Source organism: Amphiprion ocellaris, chromosome 16 (assembly GCF_022539595.1).
Source record: "Amphiprion ocellaris isolate individual 3 ecotype Okinawa chromosome 16, ASM2253959v1, whole genome shotgun sequence".
Lineage (NCBI taxonomy): Eukaryota > Metazoa > Chordata > Actinopteri > Pomacentridae > Amphiprion > Amphiprion ocellaris.
Genome location: NC_072781.1, coordinates 4,288,750 through 4,314,411, shown reverse-complemented (window position 1 = coordinate 4,314,411; position 25,662 = coordinate 4,288,750). Strand labels below are relative to the sequence as shown.

The window sequence follows — 25,662 nt, the reverse complement described above, 5'->3', positions numbered from 1 at the left end:
TAGATTCTCACTGAAGGCATCAAAACCACGAATGAACACATATGAAATTCTGTAATAAACAAAATATAGGTGAAATAAGTCAGAGGATGTTTTATTTATTTCTTTATTTGATAGGGACAGTGAACATTAATGAACGTTTATTTAGACAGCAATAGATGTAATTATAGCAACAATGGTAAATTACATCCTCAGTCCCTAAGCAGGTAAAAAAAAAAAAAAGACGTAACAGTGATACATAGAACAACAGGTCACAATAAATGCACATTAGAAAAATTACACAAAGAAGTTAAAGGTCAGTGGTCTCTAGAATGGTTGACTTTCAGCCACTGTTTAAGGGGAGTTTTGAAGGTTGCTAACGTGGGACACTCCAAAATCCAGCAAAATCCAGTGAAAATCGCTGGATTTTGGTTGATTTTTTTTCTGAATGTTCTTAAAGAAAATATTAGAAGTTTTACTGATAAATATGTAATCACTTTAGATATTTTTATGATTTTTTTGGAAGCTTTTTATTCATTTTTTGAAAATATTTGCAATTTTTATTTATTTTTATTTTTTAAATTTTTATTTCCTGCCAACTTTGGGGATTTTTTTTTTTATAAAAATAAAACTTTTCAGGGAAACTTTTAAGGAATTTTTGGAATTTTCTTCCTGAAGATTTTGCAAATTTTTATAAATTTGGGGATTTTTTTTGCAGAATTTTTGGATTTTTTTTCAGATGAGGGAACAATATTTTTTGGTGCCCGTAAATGAGAACAACAGGAGGATGGATGGATGGATGGATGGATGATGGATGGATGGATGGATGGACGGACGGACGGACGGACGGACGGACGGACGGACGGACGGACAGACAGACAGACAGACAGACAGACAGATAGATAAATTCTTATCTCAATTTTATATCTTTATTCTACTTTAGTATTGCTTCCCTTCTTCTTTGCCATGTTTTTTATGTAGCTTTTTTAATGTCTGACTGGCTCCAGTGAGGTATCAATAAAGTTTGTCTTATTGTATTGCATCAAAATCACAATCTTAACAAAATCTATCTTGATTGATTTCTTTTAATAATATAATTATCATTGTTATTTATGGAGCACTCTTCAAAATTTAAGTTACAAACTGCTTCAGCAGGCAGCAAAATAAAACTAAAGTCATGAAATCAGAATGCTTTAAAAGAAAAATAACCCTCAAACAAATAGAAACACAACATTTACTTATCTGTCTAATAAGGACGCACAGTCATACTGGTACTTTTGGGTGAAATGAGGAATTGTCTCTTCAAAAAATGAAGTTTCAGACACCGATGGAGTCCCACCACCTTCCTGAGTCACTTTAAGGTGTTTCTTGATTTACTCCCTTTATCAGTCATCTGGATATTTGCATATTTATTCTCACAACAGACGCTGTCTCACCTGTGAATCAGTCAAAGTTACGCCCTGCATTAAATCTTGCTCACTTTCTCTCAGTATAGTCATGATATGGATTTAATAAAGAGCCAGCGCTGTTAGTCAGGTGATTTAACAGCCTTAACGGTGGAACATGAGTAATGTGATAAACTAACACAGTTTGAATCAGTCTTTAGATGCAAAGAGACTTCCTACACAATCAGAACACATTAATGACTGAGATGTTGTCTTGTGTTGCTGCAGATATCAACACACCTGTCAGACAGGTCAGGTGTGATGCATGTTAAAATTCTCTGTCTGGAGTCTTGGCATTGGCGAATCCTTCTTAACATACTCGGCAGAGACGAGGCGATGCTGACAACATGTGGCTGATTCACAGACGGTGAATAACAAAACAGCTCTCATGACAGTTTGAAAGCAGCCGAGGTGATTTTACTGGGAGCTGAAAACTCTTCCACCCTTGAATAAAACAGGTTCTGATGCAACATCTCAAACAAAAACCGTCTGCCAAGTGTGTCAGGCGACATCAGCAGAGTGTTAGTGCTCTGACGTCCACAGAGGGGAGACAGCAGTCTGAGTGAGGAGCTGCTACTTCTGCAGCACTAAACAATCCACATTACACTAAATAAGTCAGGTTTAAGAGGCATTTTGTGTTAAATACGATCCATATAATTTATTCTTTGACTCAGAAATACGAGAATAACATAAAATTTAAACAAACAAGGCTAGAAGACAAGCTTGTGTTAGAGTTTATGTCCAAAATATACAGTAAAATATTACAGTATATGCCTCAGAACAGTGTTTTAACCCTCGTGTCGTCCTGCGGGTCAAAATTGAACCATTTTAAAGTTTGAAAATGTGGGGAAAAAATATATTTTCACAGTGAAACTTCTGATGTTCACATTTTCAACATTTTTGGGAAGTTTTTAAAAAAATTTTGGTGGAAAAAAGAAATGTCAAAAAAGTTTCTTAAGAACATTCATTCATTAATACGAGAATATTAGAAGTTTTACTGATATATATGTAATCACTTTAGATATTTTTAGGACTTTTTTTGCAAGATTTTTACTCATTTTTTGAAAATATTTACAAGAACTTTCTAGCCAAATTTGGGGGATTTTTAAAAAGAAAAAAAATAAAACCTTTAAGGGAAACTTTCAAGGAATTATTGGAATTTTGTTCCTGAAGGTTTTGCAAATTTTCAGAAATTTGAGGAATTTTTTTGCAGAATTTTTGGATTTTTTTCAGACAAGGAAACAATATTTTTTGGTGCCTGTAAATGAGGACAACAGGAGGGTTAAAAGCACTGCTTGTGTAATATTTTAGAAATAAGACTATAAAGTGAGGATGAGCCACATTAATGTATATACATGATTATTAGATGAGAGATAAACAGCATTATGACACAATAAAAAAGGGATTTAAAGGGGTTGAAAAATTATATAAATTTATATATAAAACATAGCAGAAGTAACAATACGTTTTTCTAACATGCTGTTTCTTTCTTTGTTGACAGCTTAAACTACACAGTTTGTGTGGCAGTTCTATATTAAGCCTTCACAGTAAGTTGTGGTTTTAAAGCCTGTGTTACTCAAACAGAGCTTGTTACCTAAGTGCAGTTTATGTGTTCAGTCTCTTTATTCTTAAAGATATTGCACAAGTTCAAGCTAATTTCCGTTATGTCACAACCATCAGAGTCTCAGTAAGGAAAGCATTGCTTAGGCCAGAAGTGATATAATCAGATTCGACTAAAAATGGGTTATCTACAACAAACAAACAAAAAAATATAATTCTGAAATCGACAAGATAATCCAGTCTTTGTTCTGATATGGATCAAACCTTTGCTGTGCAAAATAATTCTGTGTTATTCTGAGCCCAGCAGGAGGATTCAAGGTGGATTTCAGGAACAAAATGTAATAAAACTTTAAAATTGTTGCGATAATACAATATTTATATCATATATTCAATCATATATTTATATCATGTATAAATCGCACTTGATCTGTTTAACTGTTATAGTAGACAAAAGAGACAAAAGGCCACCTACTGAGCTTTTCAATACAGTAGAATGAAAGGGAAAAAAAGATTTTGTCTTCTTTAAATAACTAAAACTACTTCTAATATTAATGCATTTCATTTTGACTGTCATTTATCACTAATCATAATGACACAATCATTTCTTAAAAGTTGAGTTTAAAAAACAGGTCTCTTCACAAATTAAGAACTCTGAATGGTCTTAATTTTGTCGATTGTTGGATTTTTAGCGTTTTTCTGACTTAAAACAGTGTTCAGAATATCCACAATGCATTGGTGAATGGCACATATGCATTTGTATGTATTTATTGTGTGTCTGATGAGGAATCTGACTGTTTTAAATAAAATAAAATGGAGAAACCCTTAAAGAGAGCTCATGATGGCTGTTAAAATGTGTTTCTTTATATGTCCAGTAGATTTTGTCACTTTGGAGGGTTTGTGTTTAGAACAGGGTGATTCAAATTTGCTTAAAAAAACTGGCACAAAATTACAATAGACTACCAAAATGTGGAAGTAATTTTTCTTTTTCAAATGTAGAACACATCTATTTTTTTTTGCACAGAGAAATAATGCATGAGGTACAAAATAACATCAATCAAAGATTATCCAGTGTTTTTTCTTCAAACAGCCGACTACCAAAGGATGGAAATTGTATTTTTGTTATCAGTTTAAACTTCCTGCCTGGGTTCAGACAGGAAAATTGCTCTCCCTCGATCTCAGCTTCTGTCAACACTTCACAGCCTCTGTGTCATCCATTATATCGCTCCGTCTTCCTCTCTTCCTGCTCCTGCTGCCCTCTCAGCCAGACGCCGGGCACAGAACTGTTAGAAATCTGCCAAATCGTTATCTAATCAGCAGCCTGGCTTCAAGTACTAGAGGTTGACAAACACAGGTTGTGCTTTGGAGCTATTCTCATGCACTGTATTGTAGTGCAGGCTCTGTAATGTGCAATTTAACATGTAATCAGATCAGGATATTTTTCTCTTGGACCCCCACACCTTTTTCCTGCCACGCTTCCTTCTTCTGCCAAGTCCCCTATCTGCTGCTTGTCACATCAATTAACCCTCCCGTTGTCTTCATTTATGGACACTAAAAAATATTGTTTCCTTGTCTGAAAAAAAATCCAAACATTCAGCAAAAAAATTGCCCAAATTTCTGAAAGTTTGCAAAACCTTCAGGAAGAAAATTCCAATAATTCCTTAAAAGTTTCCCTTAAAAGTTTTATTTGAAAAAATCCCCCAAATTTGGCAAGAAAATTCTTGAAAATATTTTCAAAAAATGAGTAAAAATCTTTCAAAAATTCCTAAAAATATCTAAAATGATTACATATATATCAGTAAAACTTCTAATATTTTCTTTAAGAACATTCACAAAAAAAAAATCTGCCAAAATCCAGCGAAATTCACTGGATTTTGGTTGATTTTTTGTGAATGTTCTTAAGAAACATTTTTAACATCTTTTTTAAAAAAAATGTTCAAAGATTTCCCAAAAATGTTGAAAATGTGGACATCAGAAGTTTCACTGTGAAAATATATTGTTTTCCACATTTTCAAACTTTAAACTGGGTCAATTTTGACCCGCAGGACAAAACGAGGGTTAAACCAGAAACTTGTCTGTGTGCTCATAATCACATGTAAGTACTAAATAAAAGGTGTTCTCTTCAAGGTTTAGAGAAGCTGTAATGTCGCCGGGGTGCATGAATTGGCAGTCAAGTGTGTGAATCTGAACTTCAGCCTGTAAGAAAATGGTTGCTCACACTTTCTCTGCTTCCAACAGCATTATTTATTCACAACAGACTGATTCCACACAGTTGAGGAAATTGCAAGGAGAAAACAGAAACCAAGTATTCTGTTTATTTCCCTGCTCCAAACTGCAGTTCTTTACGAGTCTGCAGTAGTTGTAAAATGTTGGGTGTAACGTCTCTCCGTGCTCCCAGAGTCGGATCACGGTACGGGGCAGCTCGTCCCGCTGCTCCTCCTGGACGATCTGAAGTCCTGACATATGACAACCAACCTGTACAAGTTCAGAATCACCACCAGGAAGTTCTTAATGGCAAAGAAAACCAGCATCTGGTGGAAGACCTTGTAGTAGGTCATGACGGTGAGCCGGACCACCAGAAAAGGCCCGTCCTGGATGAACAAAGCCTCCACGACGCTCCATATGTTGGTGCTGTGTTTACTCAAGAGGGACGTCTCCTCAGCGTACTCATCGCCCTCGCTGTCGTTCTTGGAGTTCACCACTGTTCAAAAAGAAGTAGAAAAAAAAGATTAACCCTCGTGTCGTCCTGCGAGTCAAAATTGACCCAGTTTAAAGTTTGAAAATGTGGGAAAAAAATATATTTTCAGTGAAACTTCTGATGTCCACATTTTCAACATTTTTGGGAAATCTTTGAACATTTTTTGGTGGAAAAAAGAAATGTTAAAAATGTTTCTTAAGAACATTCACGTAAAAATTAACCAAAGTCCAGCGAATTTCGCTGGATTGTGATAAATTTTTTTGTGAATGTTCTTAAAGAAAATATTAGAAGTTTTACTGATATATATGTAATCACTTTAGATATTTTTAGGATTTTTTTGGAAGATTTTTACTCATTTTTTGAAAATATTTACAAGAATTTTCTTGCCAAATTTGGGGGATTTTTTAAAAAAATAAAACCTTTAAGGGAAACTTTTAAGGAATTATTGGAATTTTCTTCCTGAAGGTTTTGCAAATTTTCAGAAATTTGGGGAATTTTTTTTGCTGAATTTTTTTGACTTTTTTCAGACAAGGAAACAATATTTTTTGGTGTCCGTAAATGAAGACAACAGGAGGGTTAACAGCAGGTTGACACTAACATTAGGGAAGTTGGGTGTTCGGTTCCACATTTAGTAGCTGTTCTGTGAAGTTTAGTTCATTTACTTGAGTTGCATCAGCTGCTTTCAAGGTCAAGCATCAGCTTCTCAAGAAATGTGGGCAAAGTTCCTGAAAATGAACCGTTCCAGAACGACAAACCAAACGCAGTCTGCTGACGACAATCATAAAATCTGATGAAAAGATCCAGAACAGCTCCAGTTTTCTCAACTGCTCTGAACATGTTGCATCTGTTCGTCAACACTTTGGGAGTTTACAAGACAGTCAAACACACTGGACACATAAAGACACACTCACGTCAGCAGACACAAACACACACACTGACAGAGAGGCAGCTTCACTTGCAAACAGAAACGAGCGCTGTGCATTCCAGCTAAGTGCACTAAATGCACTGTGATGGTAAAGGTACACATAACATTACCATTATTAGCTTCCATTCATAAATGATAAGGTTCAGATATGAATAATTGAGATCATTCCTGTGATTAGTTTTTCCGAGAACAGGGTCATGCTGTTCTTTTTTTCTTTCGGTATAATAAGTTTCTGCCAGTTAGGTTTTGTATGAAAAGGCCTTCCTCTTATCAGGTAAGTTGGACACTTTAGCGACTTTCACACAGAGATCAGAGTATTATAGGAATGATACATGCACTATTTTATGCAGTACTTTTAGCTGAAACTTCAAATGCACTTTGTAGGAACATGTGACACTTAACACTCGTGTCGTCCTGTGGGTCAAAATTGACCCATTTGAAAATGTGGAAAAAAAAAACATTTTCACAGTGAAACTTCTTATGTCCACATTTTCAACATTTTTGGGAAATTTTTGAACATTTTTTGGTGGAAAAAAAGAAATGCTAAAAATGCTTCTTAAGAACATTCACCAAAAAAAAATCAACCAAAATCCAGCGAATTTCGCTGGATTTTGGTAGATTTTTATGTGAATGTTCTTAAAGAAAATATTAGAAGTTTTACTGATATATCAATGAAATCACTTTAGATATTTTTAGGATTTTTTGGGAAGATTTTTACTAATTTTTGGAAAATATTTACTAGAATTTTCTTGCCAAATTTGGGGGATTTTTTTTTAAAAAAAAATTAAACTTTTAAAGGAAACTTTTAAGGAATTATTGGAATTTTCTTCCTGATGGTTTAGCAAATTTTCAGAAATTTGGGGAATTTTTTGCTGAATTTTTGGATTTTTTTCAGACAAGGAAACAATATTTTTTGGTGCCCGTAAATGAAGACAACAGGAGGGTTAAATAACTTGTTCAAAAGAGGTACAATAAAGGAGCTTTAAAGACGCCCGGTCCAGTCTAAAGACTATTTTACACAAACTTCTTCAGTTTCTCTGTTTGTCTGTGATAAAACCCTTTTGGTTTATTCATTCCTTGGAAAGCAAAAACACATTTCTGGGTTAATCATTTGACAGCGATGCAGATAAAAGAGCAGCTGATCTATTTTCACTGTTTACTTCCAGCACTGGCTTGGACACTTGGACTTCACTCATGTTTTGCCAGTTTCCGAACACATTGTTTAGATTGTCCCACACTGGGAACAGGGTTTGAACCTCTCTGCACTGCTGTAGCTGCTCACTGAGCACCACAGTTGTTGTTTTAACACACAAACACACACTGACCGGCCAGATGGAGGGGAAACTGCAACATGCTCCAAGTCCATACCCCTAAGATGATGTAGACCAGCTGAAGGCTGTCGTCTCTGCAAAACACACATGGATGGGACAGAAAGACTTCTTATTAAGTTCTTATTTCAGTTACTGCATTGTGTATGTTAACCCTCGAGTTGTCCTGAGGGTCAAAATTGACCAGTTTTAAAGTTTGAAAGTGTGGAAAAATAGATATATATTCACAGTGAAACTTCTGATGTCCACATTTTCAACATTTTTGGGAAATCTTTGAACATTTTTTGGTCGAAAAAAAAGAAATGTTCACAATTTTTCTTAAGAACATTCACATAAAAAATCAACCAAAATCCAGCGAAATTCACTGGATTTTGGTTGATTTTTATGTGAATGTTCTTAAAGAAAATATTAGAAGTTTTACTGATATATATGTAATCACTTTAGATATTTTTAGGATTTTTTTGGAAGATTTTTATTCATTGTTGAAAATATTTACAAGAATTTTCTTGCCGAATTTTGGAGATTTTTTTTTTTTTTAAATAAAACTTTTTAGAGAAACTTCTAAGGAATTTTTGGAATTTTCTTCCTGAAGGTTTTGCAAATTTTCAGAAATTTGTGGAATTTTTTTTGCTGAATTTTTGGATTTTTTTCCAACAAGGTGCCCATAAATGAGGACAAGAGGAGGGTTAAATGTAAACATGCTTTTATGTGTTTGCAACCTCAATCATAACCAACATGATCAGACACCCACCGGATATCTGACAGCGTCTCGCTAGTAAATTCGAGGATGTCCGCCGCCGTGCCGACGAAAATCAGAAGAAGCTGAGATAACTCGTCTCTGGAGATTCCGCCGCCCCGTGGGAGGAGCCACTTCCCCACGATGAGGAGGATGAGCAGGATCTGATGGAGAGCCAGGATCCAGTCATTGGGGCAGACGGACAACAACACACGTTCAAGTTCCTGGAAAACAAGAAGTTGACAGATTTCACTTGGTGACAGGATGTTATGGGATTGTTTTATCATGCTATCCCTTAATACACAGCTGATTCTGGGTTTATGCAGTGACATCAGTGTCTTTAACATTTAAAATTTATGCAAATAATAAAATATGCATAAATTACCTCCACCCTGCTGATACTTGCTTCCATAACATATAATTTTGCCTTTAATATTGCAGGATCTCACTTTATTTTTAAACTGGCTAGATAAAATTGCATTATTTATAACACTGTAGGATCCCAAAACTAATTCAATTAAATTTTATTTAATTCAAAACAACTTATTCGTCCCCTGGGAGCAATTTAAGGCACAGAGAACAGTTGGACACAGAACGGCAGTAGCAGCCATGTTAAGTTCCTATCCAAAAAGTCTTTATTTACAGAGAAATGCAGGAAACATTTTCCATTTTTCCTGCTCAAATCCAATGGAAAGATCAAATCAACAACACATTACTTCCCAACTTCCAAGCCCAGTCATTCACTGAAGATGTAAATGTCACAAACCTAAGCTCACCATGCATTTTATTAATAATACCTGTGCACTCTAATCCAATCCAATCCAACCTCTCTGAACCTCGTATATGTTAAATAGAGTGGAGAAAACATTACGACCCAACACCACTTACAATGACCTTCATAAAAAGCAGAATTATTCCTCCCGTCAACAAAGCTCAAAGCTTCGTAAAAGGAGAAATTATGGCAGAACTGCGTTAGATTTCACAGGTCTTTCTAACACACAGCTCAATGAGTCTACACTTTTAATTCCTAAAAGAAAAAACGCTTTATAATTTCCTAAAACAGCCTAGATGGATGATGTCGTTTCTGGCAAACGACACTGAAGCTGGATAAATAGTGTAACTGTTGGGGGCTTTTTTTTTTCAGTGGCGGATTTGTTGCTCTTGTGAGTATTTATAGCAACAGGAAGGTCGGAGTGGGAGTGACTCTAAATAAACCACCGCGGCCATATTCCTCTTAATGAAGGAGCACGTCACCCGGTGCACTGGTGTGAATAATTCATGTGTTTTTAATAGTTTTTGGACAACAATGGAGGTCTATGATGCACGGGAAGAAGCTATACTAGGCTTTGAGAAGTGAACTGTGTATTCACATCAGTTCAATGATGGTTGTGATGCTTCTTATCCTTCAGTGACTTCATTCTGTTGCACAACTTGGACATTGTTTTAATAAATCAAACACAGTAAAGGGTTGGGGCATGAAGCCAGGCTTCTGGAGGCGCGCCTACTGAGTTTTATCTTTTTAATTCCCTTGGGATAAATGGCTGTGGTGTTGTGGTCCAGATGTTGCTCATACAAGTCGATGTAAATGCTCTCCTCTTGTTGTTTTTGGCCACTTTAGTTTTGTGGCTCTTGTGTTTGCAATTAATGGCAGAAATTCTCTATTGCACTGTAAGAATAATGAAGTGAACATTGTAGTTTATTCCAGTTTTCATGTAGATACTGATGTGTAATGTTTTGCTATTTGTAAAGCAACTTTCTGTCATTATGTTTTTTTAACTGATTGTTTTAATACTGCTACTATCACCACTGGTTAGGGTTAGCAAAGCGAAAAGACAGGTTCATCTCAATCTGAGTGCTGCTTTTAATAGTAATTATCAAAATATTTTACTAGCTTCTCTGAGAGAATTGGCTCAGCTGTCTGGTGGAGTAAATAGGTTTATTCTTAATTAATTAACCCTCCTGTTGTCCTCATTTACGGGCACCAAAAAATATTGTTTCCTTTTACTGAAAAAAATCCAAAAATTCAGCAAAAAAATTCCATAAATTTCTGAAAATTTGCAAAACCTTCAGGAAGAAAATTTCAATAATTCCTTAAAAGTTTCCCGTCAAAGTTTTATTTTTAAAAAATCCGTTAAAACAATCAATTTTGACCTGCAGGACGACACAAGGGTTAAGTGCATGTTCAAGAGGTCACGTTTTGGATGTTTTTTATTCTCCCTTCAAACTGAATATGCAGACAACATTCAGCTGTGGTATGTATGAAGCCTGGTGACCTTTAAAGTCTTCTAATTCATTGCTTGGATATTACAATCACAATAAAACAAACTTAAATTTCATTGCCTTAACAGATCTTTGAAGGTATTCACCAGCTTGTCAGGTATTCAGTCCTGTTATTTCTCCTGCCTGCATTTAAAATTTAAAGCTGCAGAAGTATTTAAGCAGAAGCAATTCAACTAACAGTACAAAGAATATGTCCTAAAAGACTCCTGTAACTGAAGGTGCCTGAACATCTTTTTTTTTTAATGGACAAACACATAACAAAAAGGACTATATAAAATATAGAAAACATCTCTAATCCGATGAAATGATAATGTGGTATAGGCAAAAGACAAGCACGTTTGAACAAATCAACCAACTATCAACAAATTACCGTCTTTACTTTGCTTGCTGCGTGCATCAAAGTTTCTTATAATTCCTCATCAATTCTTTTATCGGTGCAATTAACCGACTTGTGAAATTCTGCCGATGTCTTAAATGATGTTTTAAAATCCATCAGAGATAATGGAGTGAGAAAACTCCTTCTCACAGTCCCAGGAACTATTCCCAAGAAGATATTCAGTCTCTCTAATGAGCGAGTTACTCAGAAACTGTTTAATGCCTGGGGATGCATCTGGAATCTGATGCTGATGTTTCTGTGCAAAACTGGCTGCTGGTTTGTAATTCTTCTCTTCACCTACCAAGTAATCTCTTCAGGGAGCTCATATCATTGTACGTCAAATCAGATGTAGGATTCTTGGAACCACTTTGTGCAAACCACAGTCATGCAGTCTTTGTCACTTAACCCTTGTGTTGTCCTGCGGGTCAAAATTGACCCGTTTTAAATTTTGAAAATGCGGAAAAAAATAAAAAATTCACAGTGAAACTTCTGATGTCCATATTTTCAACATTTTTGGGAAATCTTTGAAAAGAAAAAAAATGAAAAAATGAAATGAAATGAACAAAATCTGCCAAAATCCAGCGCATTTCGCTGGATTTTGGTTGATTTTTTGTGAATGTTCTCAAAGAAAATATTAGAAATTTTACTGATATATATGTGTAATCACTTTAGATATTTTTAAAAAATTTGGAATATTTTTACTCATTTTTTGAAAATATTTACAGGAATTTTCTTGCCGAATTTGGGAGATTTATTTATTTATTTTTTTTAAATAAAATTTTTAAGGGAAATTTTTAAGGAATTATTGGAATTTTCCTCCTGAAGGTTTTTCAAATTTTCAGAAATTTGGGGAATTTTTTTGCTGTATTTTTGGATTTTTTTCAGACAAGGAAACAATATTTTTTGGTGCCTGTAAATGAAGACAACAGGAGGGTTAAGAGCTTAACAGTTCACATTTGTGTTAAGAAAAATCGAGTTGTGAATGCTGCTGTATAAATAAAAGCTGTGTAAAATTAAACTGTGTGAAATCTTGCAGAAAACCAGAATTAAGTGGATGCAATGGATGGATGGGTTTTTTACAACTAGATTCTGCAAAGCGAAAGCTCATGCCAGTGCAGACATTGTGTCAGCGGATTACAGTCAGGATAAATATAGTCACAGGTTTCACTACCCTACATACTGTGTGAAATCCATACTGCGGCGCAAGTATTTCCAAGAAATACATCATGAAGTTTTCACTAATCATTTTAAGGAAGTCTGGCGAGATTCCCATGTAGAAGAATTTGCTCAACATATTTGGAGCCTTGCTTTCTGGCTTTTCTTGGACAGTTTAGCAATAAGACTGGAAGCAGGGAGAAACGGCTAGCATGGCCTTCTGAGAAGTAAACTCAGCAAAATCAATACTTGCAAAACCTCAGGAAATAAAGGCACCATGTTGGGTTTTTTATGGGATGTTGTGGGCCTGAATGTTTCTTAGCTGCGTACAAGGACATCCATTCTGCAGCCTTAACCCTCGTGTCGTCCTGCGGGTCAAAATGGACCCATTTTAAAGTTTGAAAATGTGGGAAAAAATACATTTTCACAGTGAAACTTCTGATGTCCACATTTTCCACATTTTTGGGAAATCTTTGAACATTTTTGGTGGAAAAAAAGAAATATTAAAAACATTTCTTAAGAACATTCACAAAAAATCAACCAAGATCCTACGAATTTCGCTGGATTTTGGTTGATTTTTTTGGGAATGTTCTTAAAGAAAATATTAGAAGTTATTTAGCAGATTTTCCCAGATTTTACACAAAGACTACAGAACACACAAGAACTACACAAAATATCTGTTAAACTCACAAAAAGATGGTATGAATTCATGTGTTGACTGTAAAACAAATAATCAAACAAACAAACAAAAAACTGCCAAAAACCGTACAAAATGTCCACATCAAAAATCTGGCGTTATGGTTCCAACAAATGCATCATGACAAAGCAAAAGCCTTCAACTCATGACAAGGCAGAGTCACAGTAAAAGAAGTGAAACAACAGTGGAGGAAATCTGCCAAAAGAGATGCAGAAGAGATGCACATGTGCAGTTTTCTTAACAGTTTCCTGAGAATTCTTCCCTGTTCACACAATGTTGAGTTCTTGGTAGGCTTCACTATCCTCCATATGGTATTAATTCCCACTACAACGCTTCCAAAAACTACATCATGACAAAAAAAATTAAATCATCTCCCTTATCCATGTCTGGTGTTTTACAGTAATTTCACATGAGAATATGTTCCGCTAAGAGAAATAAGTGAAGTAAAATGAACTTTTCAGACTGTCACTTGCCTCTAGGGAACTGTGGAAGGTGGAGTTTCCCTGGGTCTGGTTCTGAGCGATCACTTTTTGCAGAGTCTCAGAGTCGAGCTTGTTGCACTGAAACAGTTAAAAGAAGGTTTTACAGACTGAAATTTGTACTTTTCACTGCAGTCACACCTTTTAACACCTTCACATTAACCCTCCTGTCGTCCTGAGGGTCAAAATTGACCCATTTTAAAGTTTGAAAATGTGGAAAAAAATATATATTTTCACAGTGAAACTTCTGATGTCCACATTTTCAACATTTTTGGGAAATCTTTGAACATTTTTTGGTGGAAAAAAAGAAATGTTAAAAATGTTTCTTAAGAACATTCACATAAAAATCAACCAAAATCCAGCGAATTTCACTGGATTTTGGTTGATTTTTATGTGAATGTTCTTAAAGAAAATATTTGAAGTTTTACTGATATATATGGAATCATTTTTAGATATTTTTAGGAATTTTTGGAATATTTTTACTCATTTTTTGAAAATATTTACAAGAATTTTCTTGCCAAATTTGGGGGATTTTTTAAAAATAAAACTTTGATGGGAAACTTTTAGGGAATTATTGGAATTTTCTTCCTGAAGGTTTTGCAAATTTTCAGAAATTTGGGAAACTGTTTTGGTGAATTCTTGGATTTTTTTCAAACAAGGAAACAATATTTTTTGGTGCCCGTAAATGAAGACAACAGGAGGGTTAAATAAAGGAAATGCAGTATTTGATAGACGCATAATGAACTGCAGAGAGCTGGATTTCTGTAACCTTCCCACCCACCAACATCTGTCATTAGACTACATGTTTGGAAAGCAGGAGGACTGTAGATTTAAGCAGCTACACAGTGAGAAAGTGTCCTCGTTTGTGGCAGATAGTACCTGAGGGTTGCTGTCTTTGTGCTCCTGGTGGTGGAGCTCCAGGATCCAGATGGAGGGAATGATACTGATGAGGAACAGAAAGACGGGAGGAGAGAACCTGCAAAGCAACCAACAGCATTTTTTCAGCACAGTTCCAGAGTGATGTAACACAGTCTTCAAGTGAGGGAATGCTGATGTAATTTTGAACATCAAATAGTTGTTGAAACCACTGGCAGGCAAAAACGTTGATCTCAAGCCTGTTAAATATGAAGATTTACAGCTTTTATTTGTTTTTGCTGGGACTAAAGAATCTTTTGGGGTTGATATTGTGATTGCCATTGTTGGCATGTGCACCTATATTTACCACCTGATTACCTACCTGCACTCTGCTACCTGCTAATCTTGTCATTTCCATTTCAGTTTAAACATATCGCCTGACTGGTGTTATCTGCCTGCCAGTGTTCGCTTTGAGCGGACGCTTGCATGTGATCAGTCGATACAGATAATGATGCCAGTATCATAAAGCTCATCTAGATTTGAGTGCTTGCAGCCACATCTCTTTTCCGTTTTCATAATTAACCCTCGTGTCGTCCTGCAGGTCAAAACTGACCCGTTTTAAAGTTTGAAAATGTGGGAAAAAAATATATTTTCACAGTGAAACTTCTGATGTCCACATTTTCAATGTTTTTGGGAAATCTTTGAACATTTTTTGGTGGAAAATAAGAAATGTTAAAAATGTTAAGAACATTCACAAAAAAAAAATCAGGCAAGTTCCACTGAATTTCACTGGATTTTGGTTGATTTTCATGTGAATGTTCTAAAAGAAAATAGCAGAAGTTTTACTGATAAATATGTAATCACTTTAGATATTTTTAGGATTTTTTTTGAATATTTTTACTCATTTTTTGGAAAATATTTACAAGAATTTTCTTGCCAAATTTGGGGGACTTTTTTTTTTTTAATTAAACTTTTAAGGGAAACTTTTAAGAAATTATTGGAATTTTCTTCCTGAAAGTTTTGCAAATTTTCAGAAATTTGGGGAATTTTTTTGCTGAATTTTTGGATTTTTTTCAGACAAGGAAACTATATTTTTTGATGCCCGTAAATGAAGACAACAGGAGGGTTAAACAGGACATTATTTGCACATCTCTGCGCGTTGAGATTAAAATGAATGGATGGATGCTGTGCAGACTAACCTAATGCACTGCATTCATTAGACGTAGCATTAAATGGAAAGTTCAACCGGGACCAAGAAAGCGAAACAGGGAATACCGTTTGCAAATTAATTTCACGCATGCAGGAAGTCTGCTTGGGGAGTTCCTGGAATGAGAGTTTCTAGGGGTACCAGCCCATCCTCAGTGTCCCAGGATGGTTTAACAATAGCAGCAGAGGGAGAAGCAGGATGCTGGGGGATGTTGGGGGAAGGGATGCAGGCAAAAAAATTCACGTGATTATTCACTGTCAGAAAAATCCACACAATTCTGCATAAACAGCTCAAGCTTGAAGGAAAATCATGCATGCACCGCTTCTTACCATTTGTAGTCTTGTCCTTTCCTCCTCTTCAGAGTTATGATCATCTCAGCAACGAGCGGTAAGAAGAGGAACGTCAGGAACCAGTATCTGGGATCCTCCTTCACTCCTGTCACCCTCCAGACTCCCGCCAGAGACACGAAGATGAACATCGCCCTGGTGATGATGGCGCACAGAAACTTGAACAGAGCCATGAGGGTCGCTGCTGGCGGCTCCAACTGGAAGTCCTGAAGCCTCAGAGCCACCGGTGGCTGCAGAGGAAAAACTCTGCTGGGTCCAGTTTGTTTCGAACAAAGTCCCCAAAGTTGAAGCTCCGCCCAGACAGAGACTTTCCCTCCAGAGTTTTCCTGACAGCACATCAGATGGTGGAGAAGAAAGAGGCTGTGGGAGGAATCCAGCACAAAGCAAACTGTATGAAAGAGCTCATTCAGAGAGGTTTTTTTTTTTTTTTTTTTTATGATTTATGGATGACACTTCATCTCTGACTCTGTACAGGAGAGGGCAGCATCACATCACCAGCGTCCTGCTTTTCATTCCTGGAAACTATAAATTACATCCTGGAACTGAAATAGAACAGCAGCTGATGGATTGCATGATAAAATTCACATATTTCATTCTGCTGTAACAACAAAAACAACAACCGTTAAAAATCAGCCGTTTCCAGCTAGAATAGTCATTTAACACATTAACACTCCTGTTCTCTTCATTTACGGCCACCAAAAAATATTGTTTCCTTGTCTGAAAAAAATCCAAAAATTCAGCAAAAAAAATTCCCCAAATTACAGAAAATTTGCAAAACCTTCAGGAAGAAAATTCCAATAATTCCTTAAAAGTTTTATTTAAAAAAAAATAAAAAATTCCCCAAATTTGGCAAGAAAATTCTTGTAAATATTTTCAAAAAATGAGTAAAAATATTCCAAAAAATCCTAAAAATATCTAAAGTGATTACATATATATCAGCAAAACTTCTAATATTTTCTTTAAGAACATTGGCAAAAAAAAATCAACCAAAATCCAGCGAATTTCGCTGGATTTTGGTTTTTTTGTGAATGTTCTTAAGAAACGTGTTTTACATTTTTTTTCCGCCAAAAAATGTTCAAAGATTTCCCAAAAATGGTGAAAATGTGGACATCAGAAGTTTCACTGTGAGTATATATATATATATATTTTTTTTTCCCACATTTTCAAACTTTAAAATGAGCCAATTTGACCTGCAGGACGACACAAGGGTTATCAGTGTCTAGACTGGATTTATGATTAATTTATTGTCATTGAAAAAACTGCTTTTCTTTCAACAATAAGGACATTTTAAGTGACTCCAATCTTTTGAACACTAGTGTATCTTAGAGTAATATCGAGAAGGGAAAAATTATGGGATAATTGTTTATTAATTTCCCAGCAATGTATTACACGAAGTAGTTTCCATCTCACTGGGAAGACACCACTTGACTCCGCACCACTGCTTGCTCTGCTACATGTGCTGCACACCGTGCTGAAAGTATTGTATTGAATGAAGTCTGAGCTGCTCTCCTGGACAAACTCTGTGTTGATTCCATTTCTAAATTACTGCAAGCATCTTTCTCTGCATTATGTTAAATAATATTAACTGATTATCAGTTCAGGCTCTAGTGTTTTTGAACTGTGGTTTTTCTGCTTATTACTTTACTAACCTAGGATAGCATGACTAGTGTAGACATGGTCTAATGCTACATTTGATGTCAAAAACATTTTGTTTTATTGTAAAAAAAAAAAAGACTAATTCATAAGTTGCATTAATTTCTAACGTATTGTTTTGAGGACTTTATATACTACAAGGCATTGTAAAATAATGCATAATGTTAAAATGCATACAAAATATAAGCACATTTAGGAAATACAAGTAAAGTTAAGATGCTTTAGAAAATAAAGTGATTTTATTTATCAGTTAACTTCATCAAAAGGCATTAAAGAGGAAAACAACTAAACCAAATTAACATTGCATTCTTATGCTGCAGATTTTTCCACGGTCCCTCTGTGGACTTCAGCTGTGTCAGTGTCTTCAGTCTCTTCACCACAGACTGACTGCACAGAGCTGAAACCAGGACTCAGTGGGGGCCAAACCATCTGTTGCAGGACTCCTCGTGCTTCATGCTGCTGAAGACAGATCTTTATGGCTGTGGCTGCATGTTTGAGGTCGTTGTCATGCTGCAGATAAATATGGGAATGATCAGGCGCCTCCCTAATGGTGGATAATAATCTAAACATCTAAAATGACATTCTGAAACTCTGGAACACATCCAGTAACAGCTAATCACACAAACACAGTAGAAGTATATCTTTTTAAGGAGCATATCTGGGTCGATATATAGTTGCGGGACTTTTTGTAACAAAAAGACAAAATGACTCAATGAGGCACATAATTATCATATAAAGATACAAAATGACCACAAAACACCTAAAATTACCACAAACTGTATTTCCAAAAAAGAACTATCCATCATCATTATCTAAACTTAATAAAAAGAACACAATCAAAACTATTTTTGAATAAGCTCATTTTATTATTGTTTAGCTAATTAGAAGGTGGTTGTTATTAAATTGGGATGGTTATTTAGTTGACATTTTGGTGATATCCACTTATTTTTTATTAATAAATGATTGTTTCCATAATAAATAACTATGGAATTTGTAAAGACATGATCATAATGAACATAATAAACATTATTTTTTTCTTTTAATAAAAATGTATACGATATATCCCATGGACTTCAAAAGTCCCTCGATTACATATTGAGTTTTGAATCATTTTGGACAATTTTCTTGGCAATTTCAACAGGTTTTATGTCAGCTTGGATCATTTCTTGTCATTTTGGATTATATTTTTGTCTTTGGGATAATTTTCGAGTCATTTAGGACAAATTTCATATCATTCTGAATTAATTTTCCATAATTATATATCTCAGATACATCACATGAACTTCAAAAGTCCTTCAATTGTATATTGACTCATCTGTTGTGAAGAGAACAACAGCTTCATTCAGATAAAATACAGAAATACACTTAACATTTCTCACCAGTCATCAGGACTTATCCAACATAAAACCATGATTCTGTAGTCTCATCACACATCTTATTATCTCGCTATGCAGGAATTAACATGTCAAACTGAGTCTGTGCTGCTTTCCAAGTCTAAAACACACACACACACACAAGAGTCATTTTGCCCTACTTGGCTGCATGCGGAGTTGATTTCCATTCAAATCAATCTCTCCTGTCGGTGCAGCGGAGAGGAAACAGTAGAAAGGCCGGTGACCTTGGAAAGGAGACAGACTTTTCCTGTCTTTGTTCCAAATTGCCTATCATCATAGCTCGGCTTGCATCACGCAAAATCACAATGAGAATATCAGACAGTGAAAAAAAAAAAAAAAAGGTTGGGAAGAATCTATTTAGGAAAAAGGAGCTCAGTTACATCCTGCACTAAAAAACACAGGATTGAGGTTTTAACGCTCGTGTCGTTCTGCGGGTCAAAATTGACCCATTTTAAAGTTTGAAACTGTGGGAGAAAAAAATTTCACTGTGAAACTTCTGATGTCCACATTTTCAACATTTTTGGGAAATCTTTGAACATTTTTTGGTGGAAAAAAATTGTTAAAAATGTTTGTTTAGGAACATTCACAAAAAAAAATCAACCAAAACCCAGCCAATTTTGCTGGATTTTGGTTGATTTTTTGTGAATGTTCTTAAGAAAATATTAGAAGTTTTACTGATATATATTCAATTCAATTCAATTCAATTCAATTCAATTCAATTCAATTCAATTCAATTCAATTCAATTTTATTTATATAGTGCCAATTACAGTCAAATTGTCTCAAGACGCTTTACAGAACCCATATGCCTGACCCCCAGAGCAAGCCAAAAGGCGACAGTGGCAGGAAAACACCCTTTTAACATGGAAAGAAACCTCAAGCAGAACCCGGCTCTAATGTGGGGGACCCATCTGCCTGCTGGCCGGGCGGGTTGAGAGGGACAGAAGAGGTAGAGAGGTAGAGATAGAGGGGTAGAGGTAGAGATAGAGGGATAGAGATAGAGGGATAGAGGTGGAGGGATAGAGATAGGGATATATGGAATCACTTTAGATATTTTTACTCATTTTTTGGAAGATTTTTACTCATTTTTTGAAAATATTTACAGGAATTTTCTTGCCAAATTTGGAGGATTTTTTTTAAACTAAAATTTTCAGGGAAACTTTTAAGGAAATATTGGAATTTTCTTCCTGAAGGTTTTGCAAATTTTCAGAAATTTGGGGATTTTTTTTTTGCTGAATTTTTGGATTTTTTTCAGACAAGGAAACAATATTTTTTGGTGCCTGTAAATGAGGACAACAGGAGGGTTAAGAACATGCTGGTAAATTTGTGAAATGGGCTCAGTTTGCTGGAATAGAAGTCCAAAAATAAACCCCTTTTTAATGAAGGGTTCCCTCTTATTCTGTCAGAAAAAAGGAAACAAACTCTCCTCTGTTGCCTCAGACAGAAAGGCCATCCAGCATCGTCCCTCAGGCCTGGTGTTACCCAGAGGCTGTGGGTTGGTTCTGTTCAGGACTCAGCTCTGGGCTGTGTGCAGACATGGTAATGAAAGATGGCCGAGGGGCTCTGGGCACTGATCACAGAACAGCCATTCCCTCTTTGCAGCTGCTTCAGTCGCCGCTGCTACAAGGCTCGTGCAGAGCAGCGCTGTTTGCTGTCTCAGCACAAAGAGGAATCCTGTCTGTCATGTAGAATAGATTAAAATGGAAAACACAGCGGATCAGTGTTTGGAATATTATTGGTCACAATCGCAGACAACTAGATAGAAAAAAAGAGCAAATCAGTGAAACTTAATACCAAAAATATTATTTATTTCTGCCTTTTGATCCAGTTTTTGTCTATTTGAGTGATAAAATTTCAACAAAATCCATCAAAATTAAAAAATTACACACCATTTCCACTGCTTTATGCTGTGTTCACTAAATGTTTTCAACTGTTTTGCCTTCATTTAGGTGGGGGTTTGAGGTTATTGTGGTTGACATTTGAGGCAAACAACCTCGGGTTAAACTGTAATGAAGTCAACAGAATTCCACTTCGGTGATTAAAGCTTTTCCAGATAGACTCACAATCTGTTATCATTGTTCAGTACAGTATTTCTAGTGCAATACATCTGTTCACTCTTACTTTCAGTTCATTTTCTGTTAATTTGTTTCTTGTTGTTAGTAATGTAACTAGTAGTAGTGTATTTGTGCATTTTCCACTAACCTTTGTTTATTGTTTATTGCATTGTACTCTCTTATCTTATCATTGTGCAGTAGTTTTCATTTTGCTCACAAATACACAACTATTCTTTCTAGAAAATGTGAAGATTTTGTTGATATTCCTCTTAAAGATCTACATCGTGTGTTTGTTTTTACATCTGCCTGATGTATTTAAATCAGCAAAATATGTCACGATTTTACAGATATTTGCCACTATTTAAAAAAATACATCAAGGAGGGAAAATTGTTATTGTTTAATTTTGTCTGTTCTTTTAAATGCAAAGAATAACTAGTGAAATGGCAGAAAAAAATATGAATTTATGTTGACTGTAAAAAACAAACAAATAATAAATACACAAAGAAGCAAAAACTGTAAATAACATCCGTGCGTTTATAAAATTGTTACTCAACTACCCAGCTGCAGAACGTGCTGTCTGTGTGACCTCATTACTGTACTAGCGGGGCTAACGCGGCTAGCGCTGTACTATCGCGGCTAGCGCGGCTATCGCTGTACTAGCGCGGCTAGCGCTGTACTAGCGCGGCTAGCGCTGTACTAGCGCGGTAGCGGCTGGAAACATGCATGCACTACAGGTTACTGACTCTCACAAAAACAAATCACACAGAGGACAAATAAAGGATTAATACACTCACTGAAGCGCCGCCGTTCACGATGGTAGCCATGGTCGACCCCGGTCTTGTGAGGGCAACCGTCCGCGTCACATGACCGGAGGAGCGTCACGTGATTGGCTGGGCGTTGGTTCGATTTTGGCCAGGTTCTATTAATTACGCCTAAGTCCCCCGGATGTGAACAGCGAACTTTTTGACAGCTAATTTTGCACATTGAATTTTTTGACGGCGAATTATGAACATTGAATTTTTTGATGGTGAATTTTAAACACATCTAATTTTTTTGACGGTAAACTTTGAAGACATTGAATTTTTAACTGTTTTTTTAGAATTCTGATGAGCTAAATTCAGGCATAAAAAATTCACATACATAATTTTGATGCAAAAAAATTCAACGTAAGAAATTCAGCAGCTTTTAAAATTCAGAATCTGATGAGTCTGATTTGCTTTCATATCATTCATGTACATTCAGGTAAAATTATACATTTAAAAACTGTATTTAAATGAGCAAAAATATCACATTTTTACAGATATTATTTCTGTTGTTGAAATAAAATGTACATCAGGACTGAAAAATGTTTTTGCTAGATTCTGTGTTTTTATTATTATTATTATTATTATTATTATTATTATTATTATTATTATTATTATTATTATTATTATTATTATTATTATTATGAGCATTATTATTACTTATCTAGTGAAATTTGCAGAGACAAAAGTATTAATTTACACATTGGGTTGACTGTAAAAAATATAATAAATAATTTAAAAAAACATTAAAAATCGCAAAAAAAACCCAAAACAAAACCCTGACAACGACTATAAATAATGTCCACATCAAAAATATATTTCAGTGTTTTTACATCTGCCTCATTCATGTAAATCCATATAAAATTACACTTTAAGAACTGCGTTTAAATTAACAAAAAATGTCACAATTTTGCAGATATTATTTATGTTTTTTTAATAAAATGTATATCATGCCTGAAAAATATTTTTGTCAGATTCTGTCTTTATTCTTCTTCTTGTTATTATTACCATTATTATTGTTGTTATTATTATTTATCTAGTGACATTTGCAGAAACAATAGTATTAATTTACAATAAAACATGACTCCAAAACAAATAAATAAATAAGCATTTAAAATAACAAAAAATTGGAAACAACTGTAAATAATGTCCACATCAAAAATCCGAATCTCAAATAGCCAGCAGTCAATAAAACTCCAGCATAAGTGTCCAAAAGATAGAAGTTATTTTTGAAATTTCTTTTTACAAGTTTGTTTTTTATTCTGACACGATTTTGTAAATGTTTGAATTCATACGGTCATTAAAACTGATTTAAAATACAGTAAGTCAGATGTTTAAAAACATAACTCTGAAAATGTGTGGCTCTAAAATAGTTTTTTTTAGTTAATAAAAGTCATGCTGATTATTCCAAAGTGTATTTGATGGAGACGCTAACAGGTCACGTGACCACAGGTTCATTAAGGGTATTCACCTGTGGGATTATGGGTCAGGTGTAAGATGGCTGCAGAGAGAAAACGGCCCTAAATCAATATTCTGCTCGGTCTGAGAGGCACACACAGTAAAATGTGACTTTTAAATTGTATTTGTTTAACATTTGTTTGTAATATTAGCAGAAGTGCCTTTATATGGACGGTTTAATGCATTGTTGTCACTATCTAGCGTGTTTGGACCCGTCTAACGACTGGAACTAGCTTAAAAGACTAACCGTATGGGAACGTCTAATTAGAGACACTATATAGTATTTGTTCTTTATTTTGTGTAGTTTTCTCGCTGTCTGCTGACTAGAGGGGAAATAAATACTCAAAATGTATCTGTATGATGCAAAAACAACGAATCAATAGCATTCTTTTCTAAAATTATTCACCATAATGGCCAAATCTAGTAGGGGGTTTTGTGCCAAAAAATGATCATCTGCTAAAAACTAGTTGCCCTTCATGTTAAAGCTGTTTTGTGCAGATTTATTATTAGGGTCCGAGCACCACGAAGTGGTGCGAGGAACCTATTGTAACCCTAGGAATTATTATTATTATTATTATACTTTTTTTTTAGGCGTCGAAATCGGCCTTTTTGACGCCCTATACATACACGAAAACGCATGAAAATCGCCACACACATCAGGACTGGCGAAAAATTTGATATTTTTGGGAAATGGCACGCGTGCGTGCCAAAATGGCTCAATAGCGCCCCCTAGAAAACTAAGAAAATTCAGCCCCCGGACAGCGTTCGACCTAGACTTCTGAAATTCAGTACACATATGTAACTCATCAAGACGCACAAAAAAGCCTCCTATACCATTACCCATAATCCAACAGGAAGTCAGCCATTTTGAATTGTAAGTCATATTTTAGAGAATTTTGTGTCATTTTTGGACATTTTTTAAAATCTATAAACTCAAACAGCAGCTCTGTAACCCCGACAGAGCTGAAATTTGGCCAGGATGTACTCCAGTCATGGGTGATCAAAAGTTATCAAAACGCTCCGCAAAAGTCTGAGGGCGTGGAAATGGCGAGCCACGGAATGCGGCCATTTTGAATTATGATTCATATTTTGGACAATTGCCTCATTTTTGGACATTTTCAGAAGCTATTAACTCACACACCGTAACCACGAGAGAGCTCAAATTTGGTCAGGATGGACACCAGTCATGGGTGATCAAAGGTTATCAAAATACTCTGCAACAGTCTGACGGCGTGGCCATGGTGACCAGCAGAATGCGGCCATTTTGGATGTCTCGCCATGAAACAGGAAGTGCTATCTAACTAGCCTGGACATGCTCCAATCTGCTTCAAACTTTACATGTGTGATCAGAGTCCAGCCCTAATCACATCCATAGGTCGATATACACTCACAGTCATAGCACCACCTGGCGGCCATTTTGAATTTCTCGCCATTAAACAGGAAGTGCTGTCTAACTAGCCTGTGCATGCTCCAATCTGCCTGAAATTTTACATGTATGATCAGAGTCCGGCCCTAATCACATCTTTGCGCCACTTGGCGGCCATTTTGGATTTCTCGCCATGAAACAGGAAGTGCTGTGTAACCAGCCTGTACATGCTCCAATCTGCCTGAAATTTTACGTGTATGATCAGAGTCCGGCCCTAATCACATCTTTGCGCCACTAGGCGGCCATTTTGGATTTCTCGCCATGAAACAGGAAGTGCTGTGTAACCAGCCTGTACATGCTCCAATCTGCCTGAAATTTTACGTGTATGATCAGAGTCCGGCCCTAATCACATCTTTGCACGACTTGGCGGCCATTTTGGATTCCTCGCCATGAAACAGGAAGTGCTGTGTAACCAGCCTGTACATGCTCCAATCTGCCTGAAATTTTACATGTATGATCAGAGTCCGGCCCTAATCACATCTTTGCACCACTTGGCGGCCATTTTGGATTTCTCGCCAAGAAACAGGAAGTGCTGTGTAACCAGCCTGTACATGCTCCAATCTGCCTGAAATTTTACATGTATGATCAGAGTCCAGCCCTAATCATATCTATGCACCACCTGGCAGCCATTTTGGATTTCTCGCCATGAAACAGGAAGTGCTGTGGAAGTAGCCTCTACATGGTCCAATCTGCCTGAAACTTTACTCTCTCAGTTGCAGTGCCTCCTGGTGGATATGCGTGGGCCAGCCGGGCCGCTCGGATGCGAGGACCCGTCCAACGCTGCTTGCAGCTTTAATTAGGGTCCGAGCACCAC

General features: G+C 35.9%; 1 protein-coding gene across 1 annotated transcript; it reads right to left on the bottom strand.

Annotated features, from left to right (window-relative positions):
- Positions 1 to 2,138: 2,138 nt before the first annotated feature.
- On the bottom strand, positions 2,139 to 16,431 carry tmem26a (transmembrane protein 26a). Its single transcript, XM_023292160.3, has 6 exons — positions 16,044 to 16,431; positions 14,532 to 14,628; positions 13,647 to 13,733; positions 8,681 to 8,889; positions 7,927 to 8,006; positions 2,139 to 5,679 (listed from the first exon to the last, which is right to left on the bottom strand). Exons 1-6 carry the CDS (start codon positions 16,397 to 16,399, stop codon positions 5,384 to 5,386), a joined length of 1,125 nt encoding a protein of 374 aa, XP_023147928.3. The 5' UTR covers positions 16,400 to 16,431; the 3' UTR covers positions 2,139 to 5,383.
- Positions 16,432 to 25,662: the final 9,231 nt, after the last annotated feature.

Excerpts from the sequence above, each read along its gene's own strand:
- tmem26a (XM_023292160.3), bottom strand. The coding sequence starts at position 16,399 with ATGTGCTGTCAGGAAAACTCTGGAGGGAAAGTCTCTGTCTGGGCGGAG. Across the intron at positions 8,890-13,646 it reads CCTTCCACAGTTCCCTAGAG|GAACTTGAACGTGTGTTGTT; the intron begins GCAAGTGACAGT and ends CTTGTTTTCCAG. Across the intron at positions 8,007-8,680 it reads GAGACGCTGTCAGATATCCG|AGACGACAGCCTTCAGCTGG; the intron begins GTGGGTGTCTGA and ends TGTGTTTTGCAG.